Here is a 24,032-nt window from a genome sequence, read left to right as displayed (position 1 = left end):
CCAAACTACATGTAGACTGCAGAAAAGTGCATCAGGAGATTGTAATAATCATGAAATTGAATAAGCTGATTAGGAGCTGTTTCATCTGCTCAAGGAACAAAAAGCTTCACACAGTATGTAATTAACCTGTAGAATTAATAACAAAATGTGATGATGGTGCTGAATTTGGATAGCTTTAAAAAGAGATGTGATAAATTCATGGAAGGAATACAGATATTTCATTGGCTATTATTCTTGAAGATTCACTGGTATTTTTTGGCAGCATGCCTCCATGTATTATTTTCAAGACAACAATAACAGGAGAGGAATTTATCTGCTACTTGCAAATACCCAGAAGAAGCTTGTTAGCTCTTCTGAGAAATAAAATGATGTTGTTTTTATGCTTTTATAATTTATGGCTTAAATTGTTATGGATTCATCAAGTTGTTTCTTTGGAATAAAACATTTGGGCTGCTTTCAGGAAACAATTTTCTGATGCTAAAAGTGACCCTCTCTGGCAGATGTGATTTCTGAGGTGGTCAAAAAAGTCAAGATGGATGTTGCAACATGACTGAAATCTTGGGTTTTTTTAACTTTTACATGTATTGCTGGTATGAAGCCCATTGAAAAGGGATGGGATTTTGATTGTTTGGTTGCAACCATCATTTTGACTATTTTCACATGCACATACACAAACACTAAAAGAGTGTCCACAGAGTAAGATTACTTGAGCCTCATCATTGGTGAATTATTCAATTATCCATTTGTTCACTTTGACTGTAATATATATTTAATTATATTTTCTGGAGTTCAATACCAAAGTTCAGAAGTTTCAAACTCTTTATATCCAGGTTGTCTGAAGTCCAAGAACTGGCTTCCATAGATTGTCACTGGGGAAACCAAGTGTGCGTTTACATTTGTTTAAACATTGTGTCTCCTTTATTTTTGCATTTTGTGATTTTTCCCCCTTCCATTCAATCATGTCTGATCTTGGAGACTAAGTGCCTGCAGTTTTCTTGGTGAGGTTTTCAGAATGGTTTGCCATTGCCTCCTTCCTAAGGCTGAGAGAAAATAACTAGCTGGCTGGGTGCCTAAGACGGGACTAGAATTCACATCTCTTGGTTTCTAGCCTGATGCCTTAACCATTACCCCACACTGGTTCTCTGGTGAATAATATAAATATTGCCAAGTTTTCCTAGCTGTTGGGATTTTTTAGGACCTGATTCTGGTAATTAAGGGCCATGTGTTCAAATTGTGTTTTGGTAAAGTAGTCCCAAAATTTCAAGAGGCAACTGGACTTTCTGGTTTTTCTTGAAGACATTTTGCTTCTCATCCAAGAAGTTTCTTCAGCTCTGTGCCTCTGTGTCTATGGAGATTCTCAGTCATCCAGGTCATGGATGTCCCAAACCATGGGGACAACCATGACTTGGATGATTGAGAATCTCCATAGACTTTCAGTAAAATAATTTCTCTGACATGCCTAGTCCTCCATTGCGATTGAGCAATGATCTGACCAACTCTGCCCAGAGCTTACGCAGAGCTTATGCATGAAATTCTAGCATGTACATGAATAACAATTTACATTTTCCTGCTGTTTACATTACATCATACCCTTAGAATTGTTAACCTCCCTATTGATGAATTCTTTGGAAATACAACAACTCACATGCCCTGCAATTGCACTCATACATCATGCTAAGATGTAATGTATACTAGTTTGTTTGGGAAGGTATAGCTTATTGTATGAATCCAAATTTTGTGAATTGTGAACCATGGTTTACGTCTTAGTATGTTAATCCAGATAATTGTGGTTTGTTCAATAAACTACAGCTCAACTATGGCTTAGTGTTATACGTGAAGGTGAGATGTGCGTGGCCATTCTTGTCTTCCTAATATTGTGAATGAATACAGGTAGTCCTTAACTTACAACAGTTCATTTAGTGACTATTCAAAGTTACAATGGCACTGAAATAAATGACCTATCAGTGTTTTTCACTCTTACGGCCATTGCGATAGGTCATGTGATCAAAAGTCAGACACTTGCCAACTGATTCATATTTATGATGGCTGCAGTGTCCTGAAGTCATGTGATCACCATTTGCGACCATCTGACAAGCAAAGTCACTTAACAACCTTGTCACTAACTTAATAACTGCAGTGATTTACATAACAAGTGTGTCAACAAAGGTCATAAAATGAGGCAAAACTCATTTAACAGATGTTTTACTTAGCAACAGAAAGTTTGGGCTCATTTGTGCTTTTGAAGCTACCTGTATTATAAAATGGGATTAGTGTCCCTTTTCCAGAGAGATCATGTACATTTTCAACTATTTGTGGCAAAGAGGAGACAGGAAAATGGCAGCAAGGAATAATCTTCATACTTGTTTTTTTGTGAGATCTTTGGCATAGACCTGGCATGAACATGTGGCTGTAAAATTTGAAATAAGAAAGTAAATCTGGGATGGCAGAATTAGCATGAAAAAAAATTAGTATGTTTTATAGGCATATTTTCTACAGACATTACAAACATACTGAATTCATAAATCTCATTAAGCTATAGTTTGATTAATCATGATTTGAGGAATAGACCAGAATTGACTAGGTTCACATGCCACACCAAACCATTATGTGTATATTTAACAACAGTTTTATACTCAACGGGAAGGACAGAGCTGCAGACATTCAAATTAGATTTGACCAAGTGCTGACATGGATTTAAATTGTGTCTAGAATGGTTTAATAAATGATGTAGTATATCATATTGATCCAGCTGTTTCTTGGACTTATAACCATCCTTAAACTTCACAGAACCAAAGTCCACTTTAGCTGAATTTGTATATCCGATTAAAGTGATGACCAACTCCAGCAATTCTCTAGGTATGTTGATTTTCCATTCCTAGCTGAGGAGGCACCAGGCTGAAAAATTATGTTCCCAATCCAGATCAGGCCTTTGCCTGAATTTTTTGTTTGCTTTTGCTGTTTTTTATTTGCTTTTCACTGTTTTTCTCCCAAGAGTTCATTCTGGGGCATCAGCGTCCAGCTGGTGTCCTTGGAGCCCCAACACTGTTCTTTGTGTGGCCTGTTTATTGGTTCCTTCTACAAAGTTTCACTTCTTGATGGGAAATCAAAAGGTTAACTTAGAAGGACAGAGACTTTCATCCTTATACTGATATACAGCCAGGAATTTCCCTGCCATGATTCTCCAAAAATCCCCAGAAGAAGCTGAGATTAAACAACTGACAAATTCCAGAAATCACTCAATGAGAGTAAGAAAACAGGGAGCAGACTTGGGTTGTGTATACCCCTGTCGCAAGTGTTCGGCATTCAACTGATATGTTTTAGGTTCATACAGTGAAATAACTCTCCCAATTAAATTCATTATGCTTTAGCCCGGTGTATCAACCCAGCCTATGCTTTCTCGTGTATCAATTGTTCAGTGCTGTTTCTGAATTGCATAACACAACATTCCTTAATGCCAATATCTCTTCCCAACCACAGCACTTCTGCCCAGCTTCTATGAATAAGGTCCTTGCAGCTTTTTTTAATATAACTCAGGCTGGGGTCACACACTGCACTGCACTGTGGTTTTCCTGTTTCTGTCTAAGGCAATATACATTCCAGAGCAGAAAACCTGTCCTATTATTCCAAATGGGAAAGGAGAAAGCATTTTGGATATACTGAAAGTTAAACTCACTTCTTTAAAAAAATATTCAGGGTATTCACACAATACACCAAATCATAATGTGCTTAGATATTATGATGAAGCTTAATACAGGTAAGCCCTGACTTATGACAATTGAACTCAAAGTTTCCATTTCTAAGCAAGCACTTGTTGAGTTTTGCCCCATTTAATGACCTTTCTTACTTACACTGTTGTAAAGTGAATCACTCAGTTGTTTAAGTTAGTAACGCAGCTGTTAAGTGACTGTGGCTTCCCCGAAAGATGTAAAAGGTTATCACCTGACCCCAGGAGGCTGCAGTTATAATACATGCCAGTTGCCAAGTGTCCAAATTTTGATGACATGATCCCAGGGATGCTGCAATAGTTGTGAGTGAAAAGCCCTTGTAATCACTTTTTTCAGTACCATTGCAATTACAAATAGTTGTAAGATTAGGACTACCTGTTACTCACCACCTCTTTTATTAAGCCTTGAATATATCCAGCTATGAATTTAAGAGCTTCCACTGATTTGATCTGCAAATCTTGTAGACTGAGGCTGAGCACGTGTTTTGTTTGTGGTACCACGGGCAAGAACCGGGGAACTTGTGTGTCAGCAAAGCTATTATTTCATGAATCCTCGAGGATGAAGTTAGGGCTCAGATTAACCAGGGCTCTGGTTACCCTGGTTAATCTGATTAACCTCAGATTAACCCCACCCCTCACTCGCCCTAAAGCTCGGGGAAGAAAATCTTCCGAGCTGTAGAATGAAGAACCTGGCCCACAGCCGTTCCCGTCCCTTACCTCTGAGCACGTACAGAATGACACTCCTTTCCCACGGCCCAATTTTTCCAGCCAGCTCAACTCAGGGGAAAGAGGATGGATTCCGGATTGAAGCGTGGGACTCCGTTTGGCTAGGCCAACCAATTTGGAAGCCGGGCCAAGCCAGCATTGGGAGATTTTGCGCGACGCGGGGCTCCTCGCCCGCCCCCCTCCCTCGCTCCACCCTCCCTCTCCTTCGCAAGCCTCCGCAGGTCCCTCTTCAGAGCGCCTGCGCTGCTGGCCACCCGCCGGCAGGTCGCAGCTGTTGGGGTCGGCCGCCCGTTCGCCAGTGCCATGGCTTCCCCGGCCATCGGGCAGTACCCGTACCCGCTGCTGCTGGATAAGGAACAGCAGCTCTTCCTGCAGAGCCTGAGCGCCAACGAACGGAAGAAGATCCTCAAGCGCTCCGCTTCCAATGACATGAAGCAGCCGCCGCCGCCGCCGCCAAGGCGGAGGCAGCCGCAGGAGCAAGAAGAGCCGCAGCCTCCCCGCGCTGCGGGGGCCATGTCCCAGTGGGGCGCGGACGTTGGTAGCGGGCTGGAGAAGGACGCTCTGCTGGCCGCGAAGGCGGGACGCGCCGAGGCTCTGCGAGAGCGCCCTACGGAGTGCCGCGGAGCTTTGCCCTTCGCCTCCTGCCGCGGGAGGCCCCTCGGGAGCGCAGCGGAAGCCGAGCGTGAGGCGCCCGTCGGGCAAGCGGCTGAGGACGGAGCCGAGGTTCGCGCGGTTCCCATCCTTCCCGGAGAAGAGGCTGCGCTCATACCCCGGGAGCTGCCCGCTTCCCCCGGCCCCGCGGCTAAGCCTTTCCGCTCCGGCCAACAGCACCACCACCACCACCACCAGCGGCTCCGGCTGAGGTCCGGAGCTCCTCGCCTCCTGCCCGACGTGCGCACCATTTTCGAGCAGCCGCGGGACCCCCGAGTGCGAGAGGAGAAGGGAGAAGGGCACCGCTTCCAAGGCTTCACTCTCTGGAGGGGCTGGTGCGACCTGTGCGGGGAGGCTGTGCAGCAGCGGGCGCTGCGCTGTGCCAGTAAGTTGCTCTCGTCCCGTCCCGCCCCGCCCCGCTGTAGGGGCCCTTTTTGCCCGTAACGTGGCAGAGGCGAATGAAGTCCCGGGTTTGACCCGTCTTACCTGGCTTTGGCAGGTGGCATAAATATTCTTCCTGCCGGCCCTAAGCGGTATAACTGGAGAGGACCCGATTCATCCTCTCTCCTCCTTGCTTATTTCATCACCGGCGTCGGGTTGCTCTTTTTTTACAGGGTTGGAGTCAGTGGCTACTTAGAGTAAGGGTTGGAGCAAGTAGCGGTGTTCTCTTTCACTCCATGGAAGGGCAGCCCTGTCATTCTTTCTGCTTCTTTAACAGAAAGCCTCCATCATCTTGTTCTTCTCCATGGTCAGTTTCATCTGGAGCCAACTCCAGTTACTGCCTCCAGCACTTCGGGCTGGGAATGTTCCCAGAGTGATGTGTGTGTGTGTGTTGTGTGTGTGTGTTTCTGTTCCATATGTAAGTTATTACCCAGGACAGGGCCCGTGTAACCTCATTGAATTCAGTCTCCACCCTCATGAAAGCCTGACACAGACCTCCATCACTTTGTGGTACTTGAACTGATTTTCTTAAGAGCAGAAAGCTTTAAAACTGTGCAAGATACACTGAACTAGCTTTTGACTGTTGACCTGAACCCACATTTGGGTGAATGTCATTCTGTTTCGATCTCTTTTATAATTGAGGTTTTCTTCCCTTTTGAGGATGTCCTTTAGAAATGGCTGCGTTTTGGCCATTTTGGCAATCATTAGAAGTCTGCCACCCTGCTGTTATCAGAATTGTGTTGGTCTATGTTCCTTAGTCTGTTCAACTTGATCTCTGTTTACTGTTCTGTCCCATGTTAGGAATAAAAAGTAAAGCCAATGGATCTGAGTTCTTGACAGTCTGTAAATTTTAGATACTCTGTTCAGCTTTTCAGATAAATGACAGTAGTAATACAATACAATATTCTTATTTGAAATGGATGGATAATTTCTTTTTTGTTTTCTTTCTGTGTTCCTTTGGGGAACCTTTTGCAATCTCTCCAGTGCTGAAACTTGCCAGTTTTCCCTCCTCTTGAGATTTGTGTGATTCTAAAGTCTATTTTGTTCCCACTGCTGGCTACTATGTACTTATGCATTTGCCACTTTTTAAAAATAGTATGGATAATAGGTATTTGCAATATGTGCATGACTTGATTTGATCAACTTTTCTTTTCTAAACAAGTGAGAGAATATGTAGAGAGTAAAATAATTTTGTGTGTGTGTGTGCATGTGTGTGTGTATACATACATTCATTCATTCACAATACATCTTCAAGGGGATTACTGAGGCTCAGGGCCTGTTTAAAAAACCAATCTATTGTATTTAATATACAGTAGAAAGTAATTAGTAGTTGAATCATGTACTGTACAATATTTTGTATCTTTTAGATTGAAGTAGGCTTTATAACCATCTATTTTTTCTCCTGAATTACTGCTGTAATGAATTTCTCTTAACTACAAAATTCAATTGGTTATCTAAAGGCTTTGCTGTTTCTTGAAACCTAGCAAGGCAATCCTACACAGAGCTATTCAGAGAATGAATTCAGTAGGACTTATGTCTAGGCCCGTGGAGTCCCCCAGAGTCTAAGAATATTTAAATTACCCTACAGATTAGAAGAAATACTGGCTCCAAACTGGCTATGAATACATCATGGACTTCTGTTGTGGGTATTTCATGCTTCCGTTCTCTATTCTTCCTATAAATGCTGAAGACTGGTTGGCTTTTTAATATTTCAGTGGGGTTATTTTATCAACAACTTTCTACAGTAACTGCATAAACTGTTCACTGAAGGAAAAATGCTCATTTATAACCTGAGAAGTACGTTAGAATTGACAGTATGAAAATACGTTGGAAAAAAATCCTAACCATTTGCTTCAAGCACATCTCTTTAAGTAGTGCTGTAAGGCTTTAATCATTTAATGGAAATAATGAAATGAGTGTAGCTTTTAATGAAAATTAAAATTTCACCTTCAGATCTGAATATAAACATGCCACCGCTGAGGGATTCTATGAAAAGAGTATACATATGTATTTTCTTTTTATTCCAGCTTTCTTAGCAACAAAGTATTTTGTCCTGCACTAAACACTACTGCACTACTCAACTCTCTTGAGTAATTAAGGTGTCTGTGTGAAAAGCAGGAGCAGTTGTATTTAGCATTAACAAGAAATATAACAAGATAATTTTGAGTCTAGGCAAGTTACAGCATCTTAAAATTATACTCATCTTTATTAATATAAAAAAAACCAAATTCACTGATTTCCTTTTCCCCCAGCTACAAGCAATCTGTTATCTCACTAAAAATGGAAAGAATTGACTTTAGCAGAAGGAATTTTATGCTTTCCTAAAGTAAAGAATCAACTAGTAGTTTCTTGCATGTTTGCTCATCCTAGTGTTTTTTGTGTGTATGCGTGATTATAGATGCAGCTTACATATCTCTGTATCAGTCATTTTGCTGGGTAAAAATAGTTTTTTGTCTTTTGAAAACTAGAGAAGTGGCATTTGTACACTCTTACTTGGCCTAATAATAGTAAACTTTGGATAAAACAATTTGGATTTAATAATCAAGAAAAGATAATCCCTTATTTTAATTGCTCTTGGTAGCAACTGGGATGCATGGTTGTTTTTTTCATTCTTTTGCAGAAAAGTCTTGCCACTTTGAATGTTGTACTCTTATACAGCCCACATTTTTGGCAAGTTGAAGAACTGACACGGATTTTCCTTGATATCTTGACAGTATTGCAATTTGCTTCTCAGTAGCAGAAAAGCTTTCTTCTACTAGATCCAAGATTTCCCTTCCTGGATTCTCTTTTGTTCCCATGATTTTAATGGTTTGTTTTCAAGTTCATACTTGATTAAGGGCTGATTTTTTGTTTGTTTTTTGGTGGGACTGAATCTGCAGAAGAATGAATGCGGTTTAAATCTGTTCTTGTGGAACATTTTAAAAGGGAAGAGTAAGTTGAAGAGAAAAAGAGTTCCATTGGATTCTGCAGCCTCATATTAATGCTGCAGGATTATGCCCAATCCTTTTATTTGGTTGCAAAGATATGCCAAATTTGGTCAAATTTTGTCATTTTTTTTTCCAGCAAATGAAAGTTTTGATCCTATGGAAGATCTTTGTATTACTGTTACCGCAATCCCTATGTATGTGTGATACTCTTTTGCTTATAAAGCTTTATGTAACCTGTAATAAAGACCTACATTGTTTTAGCAACTTTAAAATGACATGACAAATGAATGTTTAAGTTAGAGTCAGGATGGTAGTCCTCCCATCCTTGTTTTTTCTTTACTATGGATGCTGAGAGACCTTGTTTGGTCTGCATTTTGAAGACCTTAAGATGCTGAGAGACCTTGTTTGGTCTGCATTTTGAAGGAATCGAAACTGATCTAGTCTGTGATTATTTTTTGAGGAATATGTATATATAAATGTTCAGTCACACTTTTATTAAAATACAGATTTAACTGGAAATGGGATGATAAACATACTGAATGAAATATGCTGATCTGGCAATTCTAAACCTTGGCAACTTTAAGATGTGTGGACTTCAATTCCACTTACATTCAATGCTGGCTGGAAAATTCTGGGAATTGAACACCACACATTTTGAAGATTGCAAGGTTGAGAAATACAGGACTAAGAACTAGTTCCGATGATCAGTCTCTTACAATACTGTGGCTTTGATCACAGCCTGATTGGGAGGTAACAGATTAGAAGATCTGAGTTTCAGTCTGCAGTAAAGTTTATCACAGTTGAACAACTTCTTTATATTTGAATCACAGGGAGCCAGTTCATATCCAACATATAAACATATGACTATACCAGGTAGTCTTCAACTTATAGCCATTTGTTTAACAATCATTCCAAGTTACAATGGCACTACACAAAGTGATTTACGACTTGTTCTTGCACGTAGGATTGTGCAGTCATCATGATCATGTGATCAAAATTTGGGCGCTTGGCAACTAGCATGAATTTACAATTGCTGCAGAATCCCGAGGTCATGTGATTGCCATTTGTGACCTTCCCAGGGGGCTTCAAACAAGCAAAGTTATTCTCATGGTTACTATTTTCTGATTCATTTTTAAGAAGTCTCCTCTAGTATTTTTATTGTCAGAACCATCTTGCAGAGTTGTGTATCTTTCTTGTACCTAAAATCTTTAGTCTTTTCTAGTGTCCAGTTTTTGAAATTATTTATGTTGTGTCTTGTAAAAATCAAACAGGATCTATTTCTTATTAGAAATGGTATTTTGCAATTGATTCCAAAATCTTGTTGTAAAAGTTTAAAGATTCCAACTTTATCTGGATCTTTAGTCCATTTGTAACTTTTTAAAATTAAAAACTTATTTAGTTTTTTGTTTATTTCAGTTTCCTTACATTGCTAAGATTATGATTAAAATTTTCTCTTGTTCAGGATTAAAGACACACCCTGCATTTTCAAACTTGTCATTCTGAAGGTTTCTAATAGCTTAGTAGTTAATGAGCAAGTTCCAAAAGTGATTAGAAAATGAAATTTGTGAACTTAGTGTTAAAATTGTCTGCTGTGGTTGCAAGCATGGCGGCTAATCCTGTCATTTTCATTGCATTCCAATGCAATGCCTTCTCAAAACTGAGAATAACCAGATCTAGTGCACTACAACTCCCATCATCTTGAGCCACCAATAAATTGGCTGGAGAGGGGGATTTGTTAAGTTAGGTTGGGGGGAAGGTGGATTAAGATTGTCCCCTTCAGCTTTGAAGGAGCAGATTGGGGGACCTGCTTGCTTTGTTCACTCTTCAGTTACTTACTTATTTGTATACCACCTTTATTGTTATAAATAACCAAGGTAGCAAACATACCCAATATTCCTTCCTCCTCCTGTTTTACCCAATACGACAATTCTGTGAGGTGGATTGGGCTGAGAGAAAGTCACCTGGCTGGATTTCATGCCTAAGGTGACACTTGTTGTTAGTTGTGAAGTCGTGTCCAACCCATTGCAACCCCATGGACAACGTTCCTCTGGGCCTTCCTGTCCCCTACCATCCTCCGGAGGCCTACTGCTTCATGACTCCATCCAGCCACCTCATTCTCTGTCATCCCGTTCTTCTTTTGCCCTCAATCTTTCCCAGCATTAATCTTCTTTTGCCCTCAATCTTTCCCAGCTCTTCTCCAGTGAGTCCTTCCTTCCCATTAGGTGGCCAAAGTATTTGAGTTTCATCTTCAGGATCTGGCCTTCTAAAGAGCCATCAGGGTGGATCTCTTCTAGGACTGACCGGTTTGATTGCCTTGCAGTCCAAGGGGCTCGCAGGAGTCTTCTCCAGCATCATAGTTCAAAGTCCTAAATTCTTTGGTACTCAGCCTTCCTTATGGTCCAACATTCACAGCCATACATTGCAACTGGGAAAACCATAACCTTGACTATATACACTTTTGTTGGCAGGGTGATGTCTCTGCTTTTTAGTATGCTGTCTAGATGTGCCATAGCTTTCCTCCCCAGGAACAAGTGTCTTTTAATTTCTTGGCTGCAGTTCCCATCTGTGGTGATCTTGGAACCCAGGAAATAGGTGACGCTAGAACTCAGTTTCTCAATTTTTTAGCTTGGTGCCTTATTCACTTGGATTCTATATTCTGTACTACAAAATAAATTTATATGCTATGTAAGTGAACAGGATATATTGTTCTTCATGTATAATCATGACAATAGAAGTAGCTTGCCATTTTATTTTGTTCAGAGAACATTACAACAGAGATTTTGTATGGACTTTTGATAAATCACAGAGAAATCAACATGCAAATTACTGTAGATATTTTTCAAAATGATTTTTTTAAAATAACATCATCTTTTCCTCATTTTGGAATAATGTCCTGAGAATTTCTTATCTATAATAAAAGATACAGATCAGCAAAGGGTTTTAAGTTAGGCTTTAAAGTGGACAAAATTAATGCTACTTCCAAAATAATATTATTTGAAATCCAAAAATGAAATGCTTGGAATTATTTCGTTTTGGCCTTCCTTTCAATATTGTGTTGCTTGCCTTCCCAATTCTCCTTTCCTGGTTTATGCTGATGTGGAATTGCTTTCCTTCCCAACAGACCCAGGTGGCTACCCAGCCAAGTGTAACTGGTGCATTTTGAGAGACTGTAAAATGATGATTGCACTACTTAAGTGTCAGTGGCATGTTGCTTGCAAATGAATTGCAAAGCAGCTGGTAACCCAGCTTGATGTGTCATTAAAATCTCTCAGGTCAGGGATAAAACTGTGTCTCAAAAAAAAGTTAAATAAAATCAATTCCTGATGTCAGAAATAGTATAGTTAAATATTTCTTAACTTTTAGAAGAAAATCAGATATTTATAGTAAAGGATCACAGAATATGTAGCATCAAAGCCAAGTCAAAGTCAAGGCAGAGTCCTTCATTGGAATTAGGGGCAAATTTTAATTGCTTCAATAGAGAATCAGGCAATTGCCTAACCATAGCAGCCAAAAAATGATGCATGAATCTGAGAAAATGCGTAAGTAGTTGAGTGACTCATTTATCTAGGCCAGGTTTTTGGATTAGTTGGCTGATTTAGTATTTTCAGGTGTTCTGGGGGCTCTTGCAAGAACAGCATGGTGGCTTAGTGGTGAAGGTGCTTGCCTCCCACTTAGAAGGTTGAGAGTTTAATCCTAGGTTGCAACAGACAATTCTCTCCTGGGGTGCAAAGAACAATATCTGCTGCGAACGCCAGGTGGCATCAGGAAGGGCATCTGGCCAGTAAAACACTCAGCTCCATCCAGTCAACCCACTCTATCCTGAATTACAGGGTCATAGGAAGGAAGTTGTGAAGGCTTTTGCAAAAAGGCTAATCAATGAGGCTTGCTTATATACAAAATATCTGCCATGGAAAAAGAACTATTTAGTACAATACTACCTAACAACTCTTTTTCTGGCAGGACATTCCTTCCTAATCCCTGCTTGCTTTTGTCCTTTTTCCAAACAGACACTGGGATGGAATTCCCTTAAAAAAATTTTTTTAAAAAAAAACTTGTGGGGCCCAGGGGTATTCTCGGAAATAGAAGATGCACTTTGATTTGCCTGTCTCATAGCAGGGAGAGAGAAGTTAGTGATGAATTAGGACAATTTGGTACCACAATATTATTTTGGGAATCAGATTTCTACCTCACCAACTCTAAATAGGTTAGGCCCACTGTGGTCAGTTAAATATCACAAGGTGATTTTCTGGAAATCAAACAAAGAAAAGAAACAATTCTTCCCAGATTACTCCACAGGGAGGGGTGTTTCTGGTCCAATGCCAAATTTATACTAGGGTCTGGTGAAAGGGTTTGCCATCAGGCAGACCTATAACAGAAACTAAAGCTATCCTCAGAATTAGGTCTTTTTATATCAGGTGACTATTTTTTGCTTTTATCTCTTGATTACTCTTCAGAGGAAGCAGTGTAGCTGCTACATTTCCATATGATTCATAGATCTTTATAACTTTTTAATCGCTTTGTTTTTTTCGAAGTGTTTAAGGTAACACATTCCTTTAGCAGGTAGGGCCTTGTTTAGATAGTTCATGACAGGAAATGATGGGTGTTAACAATGAGCAAATATCTTTATAAACAGCAGAGTTTGGAATGACGTTCCCTCTTTCTGCAATTACTTTATTTATTTATATATCCACATTTATTATTTATACAAAAAATTCAATGCAGCAGATTCAATGCCGCCTTCCTCCTCTGTTCTCCACAACAACAACCCTGTGAGGTAATTTGGGCTGAGAGAGATGATAGGCCCTAAGTCTCGCAGGTGGCTTTTATGGCTGAAGCAGCATTTGAACTCACAGTCTCCATGCTTTCTAGCCTGGGCCTTAACCACTAGACCAAATGGGCTCTCCAGAAATGATAAATATACAGACAATAGGGATAATGGTTTCTTCTGCTGTGCTGAAGTTTCAATGTTGGAGTTGAACATTTGTCAGAAATAATGGAAGTTGGTCTGAAAATGGAAGAGTCAGTTCATACTGGGATCCAGCTAATTCTTGCTGTGGACATCTTGGCTTTAATAAATGCATAGATGTGGTTTTGGGGAATCTAACAATTGGCTTATCACCCCTTTAAAATTCAATTTTAGAAGAATATTCCAAAGTAAGCTTTTATTAGTGCTTGATTGAAGGAAGAGGTCAAATGGCAAATGTACAAATGGAAGTGGAGTCATGCATAGGAACCTTTAGGAGTTTGAACCTCACTCATAGGATTTCCGCTCCTGACAAAATCCACACAACTAATCTTTACTCAGATCTTCATGGCTGTTCTTTTTGTGCTTGGCCCATCTTCACATTATTAATGCTTACAAGAAGCTACAATCAATATATTTCCATAGTGTACCAGGTTTTAGGACTTTGATTGCAGTAATGTTAAAATTATTTTTAAGAGCAACTGATAGAATTTTAAACATTTCTTTTGCTATAGTATTGATTAATAGTGACCTTGCAACATGAGTTGTGCTAGTGAATTAGCAAACTCTCTTCTGAGTTTTCTTAGCTCATGTAATCAGGTTTCTCAAGTATAGTAGTTTCAGTTGCCAATTGAAAGCTATTTTATAGTGTTAAGATACTGAATATAGCTGCCTTATCATGCATGTCCAGTAATTACAGATGTGTGTGTGTTTGTATGAGAGGGGGAGAAAGAGAAAGAAGCTATAATTTCCCTCCAGGATACAGTGATTGCTGTTTATTATACACTGCCCAGAGTCCCTCTGTGAGAGAGGTGGACAGTTCCAAAATGTGGTAAGACAATTGTATTTAATTTTTTTTTATTTAAGAGTAAATTGTGTAAAACTATCAGAGCTTCAGCTATGACCTTTGCAAGATAGATGGGAATTTTTTATAGAGATATGTGCTGAATTTAAACTGATTCCTGAATGAATGAATGAATGAATGAATGAATAGAATAGAATTGCAAATTGCATTTTGTTATGATGAAGTGAGAAATTTGAGTTGCAACCCTGCTGACTTTCTTTTAAATTATCTTCAGAGCTTATAATATGGTGAGATAAACCTATGAGTTTCTGGGAAGAAAAATAAGATTCAGATGTGCAAAATGGTATTATATACATTCTGCCCCAGCTGAAAAATACGGCTAATGAGCTAGATATACAAATCTCATAAACAACTTGATGAATGGTCTAATGCAGCCTTCTCATCTGCTATTTGGATGACAAGCCACTAAATCTCTAGCCAAAGCCTTAGTAATTGAAAAAGAATTGGAAGTTACAGAAATTACCTTTGTCTTTGTAAAATGGAGGCATGATGTTTTGCAGTACATTTGGAATATCAGTAGCAAAAATGGCAAATGTAGTTAAGATTTGCTTACACTAAAATATAAATAAAAGTACAGGCGATCCTTGTTTAGCAAGTGTCTCTGGCAGCAACTATGCACAATTCTGATGGTGATGGAAAACAAACTGTGACCATTTACAACTCCAGGGGATACCTGAAATCAGACCATAAGCAAAGTTGCAGTTTCACTTAGCAATGGCTTCATTTGACAACTGAGTTGCCAGTCCCAATTGTGGTTGTTAAACAAGGACTATTTGTGATTGAGTCTTTCTGGCCACCTTCTCCATAGCAAACTGTATTTCTCCTAATCCCTGCCCCAATCAATATTCTGTTCATCAGATCACAATTTCTAGTACTTGAATCATTAACTCTAGTTCATAGAGAGAATTCATGATGAAGCAGGTGGGAATGTTGTAAGGTAATTGTGCATGTGTAGAAGATGAATACAGACCTATTATGAGTAGTTACCAATGGGTATCCATGAACCATCTTTATTTATGCCATTAGACATGTCCATATTTGATTGTATGTGTCTTGATTATACAAATACTCATCAATATTTTGGAGGTTTTGTTATCTGTTGTTATGGAAAATATGTATTTATACTTTAAAACAAATAACATGGACTCTTTCCAGGCTAGGTCTTTATTTTGTCAGTTCAAAGGGAAATTGTGGTTGAAAATAAGATTTCAGGAGGGTCTAATTCTATTATTACTTTGAATATCTATTTATAATAGCATTATTACACACAGGCCTGTTTTAATGTTTAATATCCTTAAAAATACAGCATATTAAGATTACTGGTTTAATTATAGTCTAAGATAATCTTAATTTAAAAAAAAGGATTGCGAAAGTTAAGGATATTTGAAAGAAGCCTTGCTAAAGAAAGAGATGGCTTCTGGCTCTCCCTTGACTGTAGCCTCTTCCGTTATGTTGCTTTATCTTATCAGGCAAAAAGTCCCAGAAATAGAAAGTTTTCCATGCATTACAGAAGCTGCCCTGGAAGTTTGTGGATTGCAGTGTTTGCTTTTAGTTTGAAGGGAAAAAAAGGAGACAAAAAAGGCAAGGAGAAAACTGCAAGTGCAGAACTCTGAATTTTGTAACATAAATAAATTGTAGAGATAAAACATTTGCTGGTAACATTCCGCATTCGAGCACTTGCCTGCCTGTCTGCTGTGCCCAAAGAAACTATTGATCTTCTGTTAGAAGAATGACAGAGGGAGAAGGAGAAGCAGGAGCTGCAGCTTGCTTTGGATTAGTAACAAAGAGAATCCGCAAACTCTTCAGACATTTTCCTAAGTCTAAATCATGGTCAGAGGGTCTTCAACTCCGACTTAAGAAGCCCAGTAGACCGGTCTTATTGGTCAAAGGTAATGGTTTGAGCAAAAATATAATATGTCTTGGCTAACTGAAAGATATGGGGCGTTAGTTACTGATGAAGAGACAGGAGATGTCCAGTGCTACTTTACACACTGTTTATAGAAATGTCTTGATGATTAACTCATACAACACTTTTTTGGGGTGAAGTTTTGAGTTTTACTTAGGCAGTGGGATGTACACTCTATGAGTTGATTAAACAATCTAATGATTAAAGAACTGTACCCTATGGAGAACTATTTCATCAAGCTCAGAAATTAGTAATAACTGATAACAGCAAAATACATTCCTGTATAAATGGCATAGTGTTCTAGCAATGCTTTGGTGAGTTGCAAAAAAACCCCATCACTCCTATAGATTTGGGTATATTGTTGTTTTTTTGAGCATGTGGGTACAAATGTTAAATTTTGAAGTGTAGCACTTAAATAGCATGTTTTTTCTTTTGCTTAAATAAGCATGCTTTTTGAAATAGTGAAAATAGTGAAAGTCATTGGAATTTCAAAACTTGCCTTCCCTTTGTAAAGATTTGATAGAGGCAAAAAGTTCATAAAATAAAGTGAACAACTGTAAGATTAGTGTATTTGAGGTGTATAAATAATTATTTTATGATTTTAAAATTATTTTTGATGGGGAAAAATAGACTTACTAACCAGTATGGATTCTACATTGTGCTAAAGATTTTAGAATTACATGTTTTACTTAAGACTTATCTATATTGTTTTAATTCAAGTTTAGATTAGAAATATCCCAGTAGTATTTCGGCTATAACATTCTTCTTTAAGCTATCTCATGGTAGAATCTATACTGAGTTATCCTGATGGTCTGCTGACTTCATGGAATGAGAACTGGCTTGCTATTTCAAACAGGCCAAACATTTCCTTTATTCTCTTTCCCTTACTCTTTTCTGAAGATGAGAAAAAATAGATTTAATATGATCAATCAAGCATGGATAGCATAACAAGGATCAGCAGGGTAGCTGTAATCCAGAGACATCCAGCTGGGGCACTCTTCTATAAGAACTGCCATTTTTCCCCCTGACTTCTACTTTACACATTGACTATAGTAATTATGGGGTATTATTTTTGCCCGGTGATTGAATTTCAGTGCAATAAGTCAGTGTATCCCATTGTTTAAGTGGATGAGCAGGAGAGCATAACATCCTTCTAAGATTTTACTGTATTGTTCAATGATAACTACCCTTATATATGAATATTTCTTTTATTATGTTCTCATTTACAGGATATGGACAAATGTGGCTTAAAAGACATATTTGGTCTAGGAGGTTGTTTGTACTAATTTTATTTAGCAGTCTTTTGCATTTGTAACTTTTAACGTAAGTTAAAATTCAATTTTCTTTTGAATTGTCCATTTAGGTCAATTGAATTTAATGTACAAATATATGGAGGTTGAACTCTAAACTACTATTAAGTACTATTTTTTCTGATGAAGATTTGGCTACTATGTTTAGTTATGAACATGGAACAGGAACACTGAAGTTAGTCTTTCTAAATTATGAGATTTTTCTGACTTAGATGAAAGATTTACTTACTGTGCCTGTATTTATTTTACAGTATTAAAGATTTAAATTTTAATCAGTATAAAACATTCAGAACAATTGCAAAGATAGCATATTTTATTAAAGTTGCATTGTAAGAAAAGCTCTCATTTTGTTAAATTTAAGAGTTAGGTGATATGTTTCACCTTGAAACCAGTTGTTCTTTCTGAGCTATGTCATATTGTTTCAACCTAAAGCTGCTGTTCAGTTTCTAAAATTAGCTTTCTCATCCAGTCACTGAAGCCATTACATCTATTTGGAAGGTGATAGGGAGTACTACTTTTAACTATAAGTGAGCCTCTCCACTCTGGCATTCTCCAGATGTTTAAGGATTGCAGGTACTAGATTTTCCAGCTAGCATGACATAAAATTCTGGAAATAAATCTTGTGACACATATTGAAGTTACACAGTTGTAGAAAGTTTCTCTAAAGAAATTCCTAATGACTGCAGGCCTCACAATTGAATGTAAGAAAAATGGTGGGACATTATCAGGATTTTGAGATAGGCATACTCATTTTTAGCTAATTCTCAGATGAGGAATCAGAAAGACTGCCAGGATACATGTTGCAAGTTAGTTACTTGAAAGGTCTATGTGGACTGAAACCAAGGGAGATAGAAGACATCGGGAAGGCATCAATCACAGGGAAAAAGTAGGAAGGATTATTTTATTGGCAAAAGTAGAAAACAGGATTTAAGCAAAATTCAGACTTCTTTCTCTAGAAATGTCTTGAATGCAGGGATCTTTTGGTGGCAAAAGGCCATCCTTCATCTTTCAAGAGCCTGAGCATTGCATAGGTCATGGCAGCTCATCACTGCAGGCGGGATGGCTTGGGGAAAAGTTTAAGGAGTTGGTTTTTTATATTATATATGTTTTAGGGCTGACATTCCCCATAGCTAATAAACAACATAGTTTTCATCTGTTTTCAATTGAAAATAATGGGGAAATATGCCTTAGCTTCCAGTAGCTGCAGAAAGAAAAAATCTGTGGCTGAAGGGCCAGAAAGTGCCTAAACATGTTTAATAGTTAGTTGCATCCTGGTTTCTATACAAGGTTGCTGCTCAGTTCTGAGATAGTCTTCAAGGCCAGCCAAATCACATTGTCCTGATAGGCAGAAGTTTCAAGGACATTTTTACCTGGTTGTCACTGTAGTGAATGATAGCACTTACTGCATTACATGCTATTGAAGTAATTGTTACAAGATTTTTCACCTGGAAAGAGCCGCAATGTTATGATTCCTTTTCTGTATATCCTTCTAGTACTTGTTGCAGGGTAGCTGTTACAATGCTCTAACAAATACATTGCCTTAGCTGGATTATTTCTTGCCCAGATAGATGAGGTTTAAAAATGCTTTTTGCTATTAGCAAAATTAGGGCTGAGGTACAGTATGGAAACAACAAATAATATGAGGGGTTATGTCAAAATTAATGTGGAGAAGATAAATTGGGGAAGCGGTCCAGGAGCAATTTCCTGTGATGTTAAAATTCATGCTACCTGGTTTAAAAGATATTTGCCTTTTCCGATAGTTCTCTCTGCTATGACACTGCAAGAAGTGTTGTGCAAGTGTGCATCTCTTCTTCCTTTTCCTCTCTGTATAAGAAAGACTCTTACCATTTGAATCAAAGTATAGTTTTCTGTAAAGTCTGAACTGGTAAATGGATTTCAGCAATCCACAGAAATTTTCTGTTTGGTGGTAACAACAACAACAACAACAACAATCATCATCATCATCATCATCATCATCATCATCGGCTGTCCTGATGCAGCAGAGGAAGGGAAGCACTTGCTGGAATTGGTGTGCAGGCTTCCTTGAATCAGAATTGTGTTTTCAAATAATTTTCTGCAGCTCTTGTTTTTCCAAGGAAAGTTTCATTTAATACTTGTAAGCATTTTTCAGTGACAATTAAACAATGCAAATAATGAAAAATTGTTCTTCTGTTTTAAAATCTGGTTTCTGTCTCTGGCTTCAGTTTGAGTTGTGCTGCGTAGTATTCTGGTGTATGTCGGTAGTGCTCATTTTATGGAAGCAAAGTAGACTGGGAATAGTGGAAGATTTGCAGTCACACACCTAAATCAGTAAATAAAAAAATTCAACATGTCATCTTAATCAAGAAAAAGGTCAATTTTGAAGAGCCTTAGAAGCACTCTTAATTATTGTGTCATGTATACAGTTGAAAATTTATTCAAAATTGGCTTGAAATGGAAAAAAAATGCACTATTGGTGCCATCCCAACTAACCCATAGCATAGAAAGCAATGAACCAGCAATTTCTTCCATATAAAGAACTTTGCATTGAAATCAAGTGGTGACTGCCAAACCGACAAAATACTAAATTCAGAATCAGACATTAATGGATTATATATTTTTATATTATAATAGAACAAGCTTTCAGTTCTTTTAGAAAAGAAAGAACATGAAAGCCTGTGTGTTTTTATGTGTATAAATCCCTGTGTCTTTTAAATGAATAGGAAACTTTAAGATTTGAATTAATAGCTGTTTGGAAAATCCTGGCCTCAGGAGAAAAATGCTTTTGCTTTTGTAGAAAAGCACAATAAACAGTTGTTTTCTGTTTGAGATGAAAATCAGAAAAAACCTCATTTTTAATATTATTTGATGGAGAAACATATTAGAATAGTCTTGCCCAACATGATGCCCTCCAGGGTTTTGAGGATTACAGATCCCAGAATTTCTAGCTTTTAAGAGATCCTCCCAAATCTTAAAAATACTAGATCCTAAAGATAGGATTAAACTATATGTGCACCCACACCCTATTATTGACAATGCAGCTGAAAGATGCAGCTTTTTCAGGATGGACCAAAATGGATATTCTTGTGCTGGAGCAAAATTTCCCTCACTTTTCCGCAGTGGTGGGATTCAAATTTTTTTACTACCAGTTCTGTGGGCGTGTCTTGGTGGACGTGGCAGGGGAAGGATACTGTAAAATCCCCATTCCCTCCCCACCCCACTAACCTGCTTTCCAGCACCGTTCTCCTGTGCAGGACAACAAAAGAAGACCCAGCCGATCAGCTGGGACTTGGGAAGCAGAGAATAGATGGGGGCGGGGCCAGTCAGGGGTGGTATTTGCTGGTTCTCTGAACTACTCAAAATTTCTGCTACTGGTTCTGCAGAACTGGTCAGAACCTGCTGAATACCACCTCTGCTTTGAAATCACCTAAATATGAAGGATGGCAGATCAGACCAAGGGCTGCTTATTCTAGCATGTTGTTTCCCAGAGTGGTCAGTCTGAACCTGAGAAGAACTGCCTTTCTCTGCTGGTCTTCCATGATTTTATTTTGTAGCACCTGGTATTTATATCTGGCCTGGAAGATGATGTAAATAATCTTTTATTCTTTTATTCCATGAATTGCTGACCATCACCATTTCCACTATATCTGTAGCACTTTCTTTTGAGATGAATCAAACAGAAAGTGGTCCTCATGCTTTCTTCTTGTTTTCCTCATAAAATTTGCCTGTTCTTTCATTCAAAAATAAAACAAAACATTGTAGATGAGTGCTAGACAAGGGTGAGGGACTTTGATCTCTTATAACTAGCAAATTAAATTAAACCACCCGAGGCTTCCTCAGTGTATGTAATCATGGAATGAAAGGATTTATGTTCTTAAAAGCATGTTCTCAATAATGTGAAAAGAAACCTATGACCGAAGAGGTTTCTCAGACCAAAGATCTATGAAATTCAGTATTCTGTTCTAAAGCTGGTTAAACATACTTTTGAGGAACTCAGAAATAAGATATGTATGCCCTGGTTGATGAGATTAATCCTGAAGAGTCTCCTTCTGTTAGTCAATTCTAAAGAGTTCCTTAATTTATTAAAAACATGTTTTGGAGATACATGTAGTCCTTGACTTAAAATGACCAAAGTTACAATGGCACTGAAAAAAAGTGACTTATGACCAGTTCTCACAGTTATGATCTTGCAGCATCCCTACAGCCTTCAAGTGCTTGGCAACTACCCTGTATTTATGATGGTTACAACATCCTGGGGTCCTGGGATTGTAATTTCCAACCTTCCTAGGGAGCATCTGAGAAACAAAGTCAATGGGAGAAGCCAGATTCACTTAACAACTGGGCTACTTTGCTAGAACCTATCCATCTAAAATTCAGCTGCTAATCTAATCAGACCTCTTACTGTTAGTTTAAGCAGCAACACACAATCATACTAACTGAATACAGAATATACAATAACAGGGTTGGAAGGGATCTTGGAGGTCTTCTGGTCCAATCCTCTGCTCAAGCAGGAGATCCTGTACCATTCTGGACAAATAGTTGTCCAGTCTCTTCTTAAAAGCCTCTAGTGATGGAACACCCACAATTTCTGGAGGCAAGCTGTTTCACTGATGAATTGTTCCCACTGATAGGACAGCAACAGGAAATTTCTCTTTAGTTCTAGGGGTCCTGGTGGCACAGTGGTTAGAATGCAGTACTGCAGGCTAACTCTGTCCACAGACTGAAGTTTGATCCTAATGAGACTCGAGGTTGTCTCAGCATTCCATCCTTCCGAGGTCAGTAAAATGAGGAGCCATATTGTTGGGGGCAATATGCTGCCAGTGTAAACCAGAGAGTTCTGTAAAAGCACTATGGAGTGGTATAGAAGTCTAAATGTGATTGCTGTTGCTAGGTTAGATCTGTGTTTGATAAGCTTCCATATACAGTATTAATTCTTGTCCTGCTCTCAGCTGCTTTGAACAATACCTGGTTCCCACGATTGGCTATTGTGTGCTTTAGTCTCCAGTTCTCTAATCATCTTTGTTGCTCTTCTCTGCACTCTTTCTAGAATTGCAATATCTTTTTTGTATATGGAGTGGTATTTAACCATCGCTCCGTGGTGATTAAAACTGGAGGCAGCATTCCAAGTGTAATCTTACCAGTGCAATATAAAGCTGTACCAGCATATGATCTTGAAACTATCTCTCTGTTGATACATCCCAGGACTATGTTAGCTTTTTTTTGCAGCTGCAGCAAAAGTGGTTATCCACTAGGACATCTAGATCCCTCTCGTAGTTATAGCTGTCGAGCCAGGTACCACCTATTCTGTATTTGTGCATTTGGTTTTTCTTGACCACTGAATTGCATTTTGTTGGATAGGGCCCAGTATTCAACTCTGCCAAAGTCCTTCTGGATCTTGAGCCTATCTTCTAAAGTGTTGGCTATTTGCCTCAGCTTGATGTCATCTGCAAATTTGATGAGTTCCCCTTCTTAACCCCTCGTTTAAACTGTTTATGAAGATAGTTAGAATACTGGACCTAAAACAGTGGTGGTCATTCATTCATTAATCTGTCTGGTGGAGATGCTGTATATCCCCCATATTTCTATCTTACCAAGAAGTAGACTGTGCTCTACTTTGTAAAATGCCTTACTGAAGTCTAAGTACACTGTGTCCATACTATGTCCACGCAAAACCACTGAACTGGTAGTTACACGGGTTGGATCCCACCCCTGGCTATATTGTAACATCTATTGTTGATATACTCTGTGATATAATCAAAAGAAAGCAGGTCCTGCATTGGAATATATGCAGTTGTTCAATTAGACATTAAAAGAAGTAACACAAATTATGATATAAAAAAGGAAAAAGAAAATACATAGGAGATCATTCTAATGATTAAATATTCTTACTTCCACCCCCCACCCTCCAGTCAGAGCTGAAGAAGCTTCTTCGATGAGAAGTGAATTGTTTTTTTTTTTTTTTAAAATCTAGTTTTCTCTTGAAAAAAACCACCTTTGGGACATTCATACTTGCACTTTAATTATTTCTATCCTGTTTGCCCTCACTGAAACTGATCCTTTGCTTGTACTGTACTCTGCAGTGGAAGAAAAAGGTTCAAATGAAAATACTATGGCTTAAAAATGATGTGGGAGAGCTGAAAAATAAATGTTTGGTAACTATTATATGTTGCACAACAATATGCAGCTGTAAATCCACCTTTCTTGGCCATTAGTTGATTAAAAATGCATTTGAAAGTGAAATTCTGTCTTTTGCCTACACACCCCAACAGAATGGGAAAGGAGGCTCAGAAGCATTAGAACAGATCTATGCAACGTGTCTCAGTTTTGCTGAGGCACTCTTGATTAATAAGCTTAATTGACTGTTGAAGTACTTGACCAATGTGATGATTGAAGGAATGGATTTCCTGCATTAGTTCTGAAAGCCTCACTTAAAGATAGTAGTATTCAGTTCACAGACTGAAACATTATTGTGTAATTGGGGACTGCACTTGTGCATCATTAATAAATCTGTTCCTATTATATTCACCTGAAAAGAGGACT

At 38.5% G+C, this 24,032-nt stretch overlaps 1 protein-coding gene and 1 long non-coding RNA gene across 3 annotated transcripts in view; one reads left to right on the top strand and one right to left on the bottom strand.

Moving 5' to 3' along the window:
- The window catches only part of LOC148126089 (uncharacterized), a 38,345-nt gene extending 33,732 nt beyond the window's left edge, over positions 1 to 4,613 (bottom strand). Inside the window, exon 1 of the long non-coding RNA XR_015742808.1 lies at positions 4,442 to 4,613. This is a non-coding gene — a long non-coding RNA (uncharacterized LOC148126089). The remainder of the gene's footprint in view (positions 1 to 4,441) is intronic.
- Positions 4,614 to 4,684: 71 nt separating this feature from the next.
- The window catches only part of RASSF5 (Ras association domain family member 5), a 78,106-nt gene continuing 58,758 nt past the window's right edge, over positions 4,685 to 24,032 (top strand). For both annotated transcript variants that reach the window (XM_026715652.2, XM_026715651.2), the window contains exon 1: positions 4,685 to 5,486. In XM_026715652.2, the coding sequence (XP_026571437.1) occupies positions 4,754 to 5,486 (733 nt within the window). In that variant the 5' untranslated portion in view covers positions 4,685 to 4,753. The remainder of the gene's footprint in view (positions 5,487 to 24,032) is intronic.

This window comes from Pseudonaja textilis, chromosome 3 (assembly GCF_049901715.1).
Source record: "Pseudonaja textilis isolate UNSWEBS1 chromosome 3, rPseTex1.2, whole genome shotgun sequence".
NCBI lineage: Eukaryota > Metazoa > Chordata > Lepidosauria > Squamata > Elapidae > Pseudonaja > Pseudonaja textilis.
This window is presented reverse-complemented; position numbering and strand designations above follow the sequence as displayed.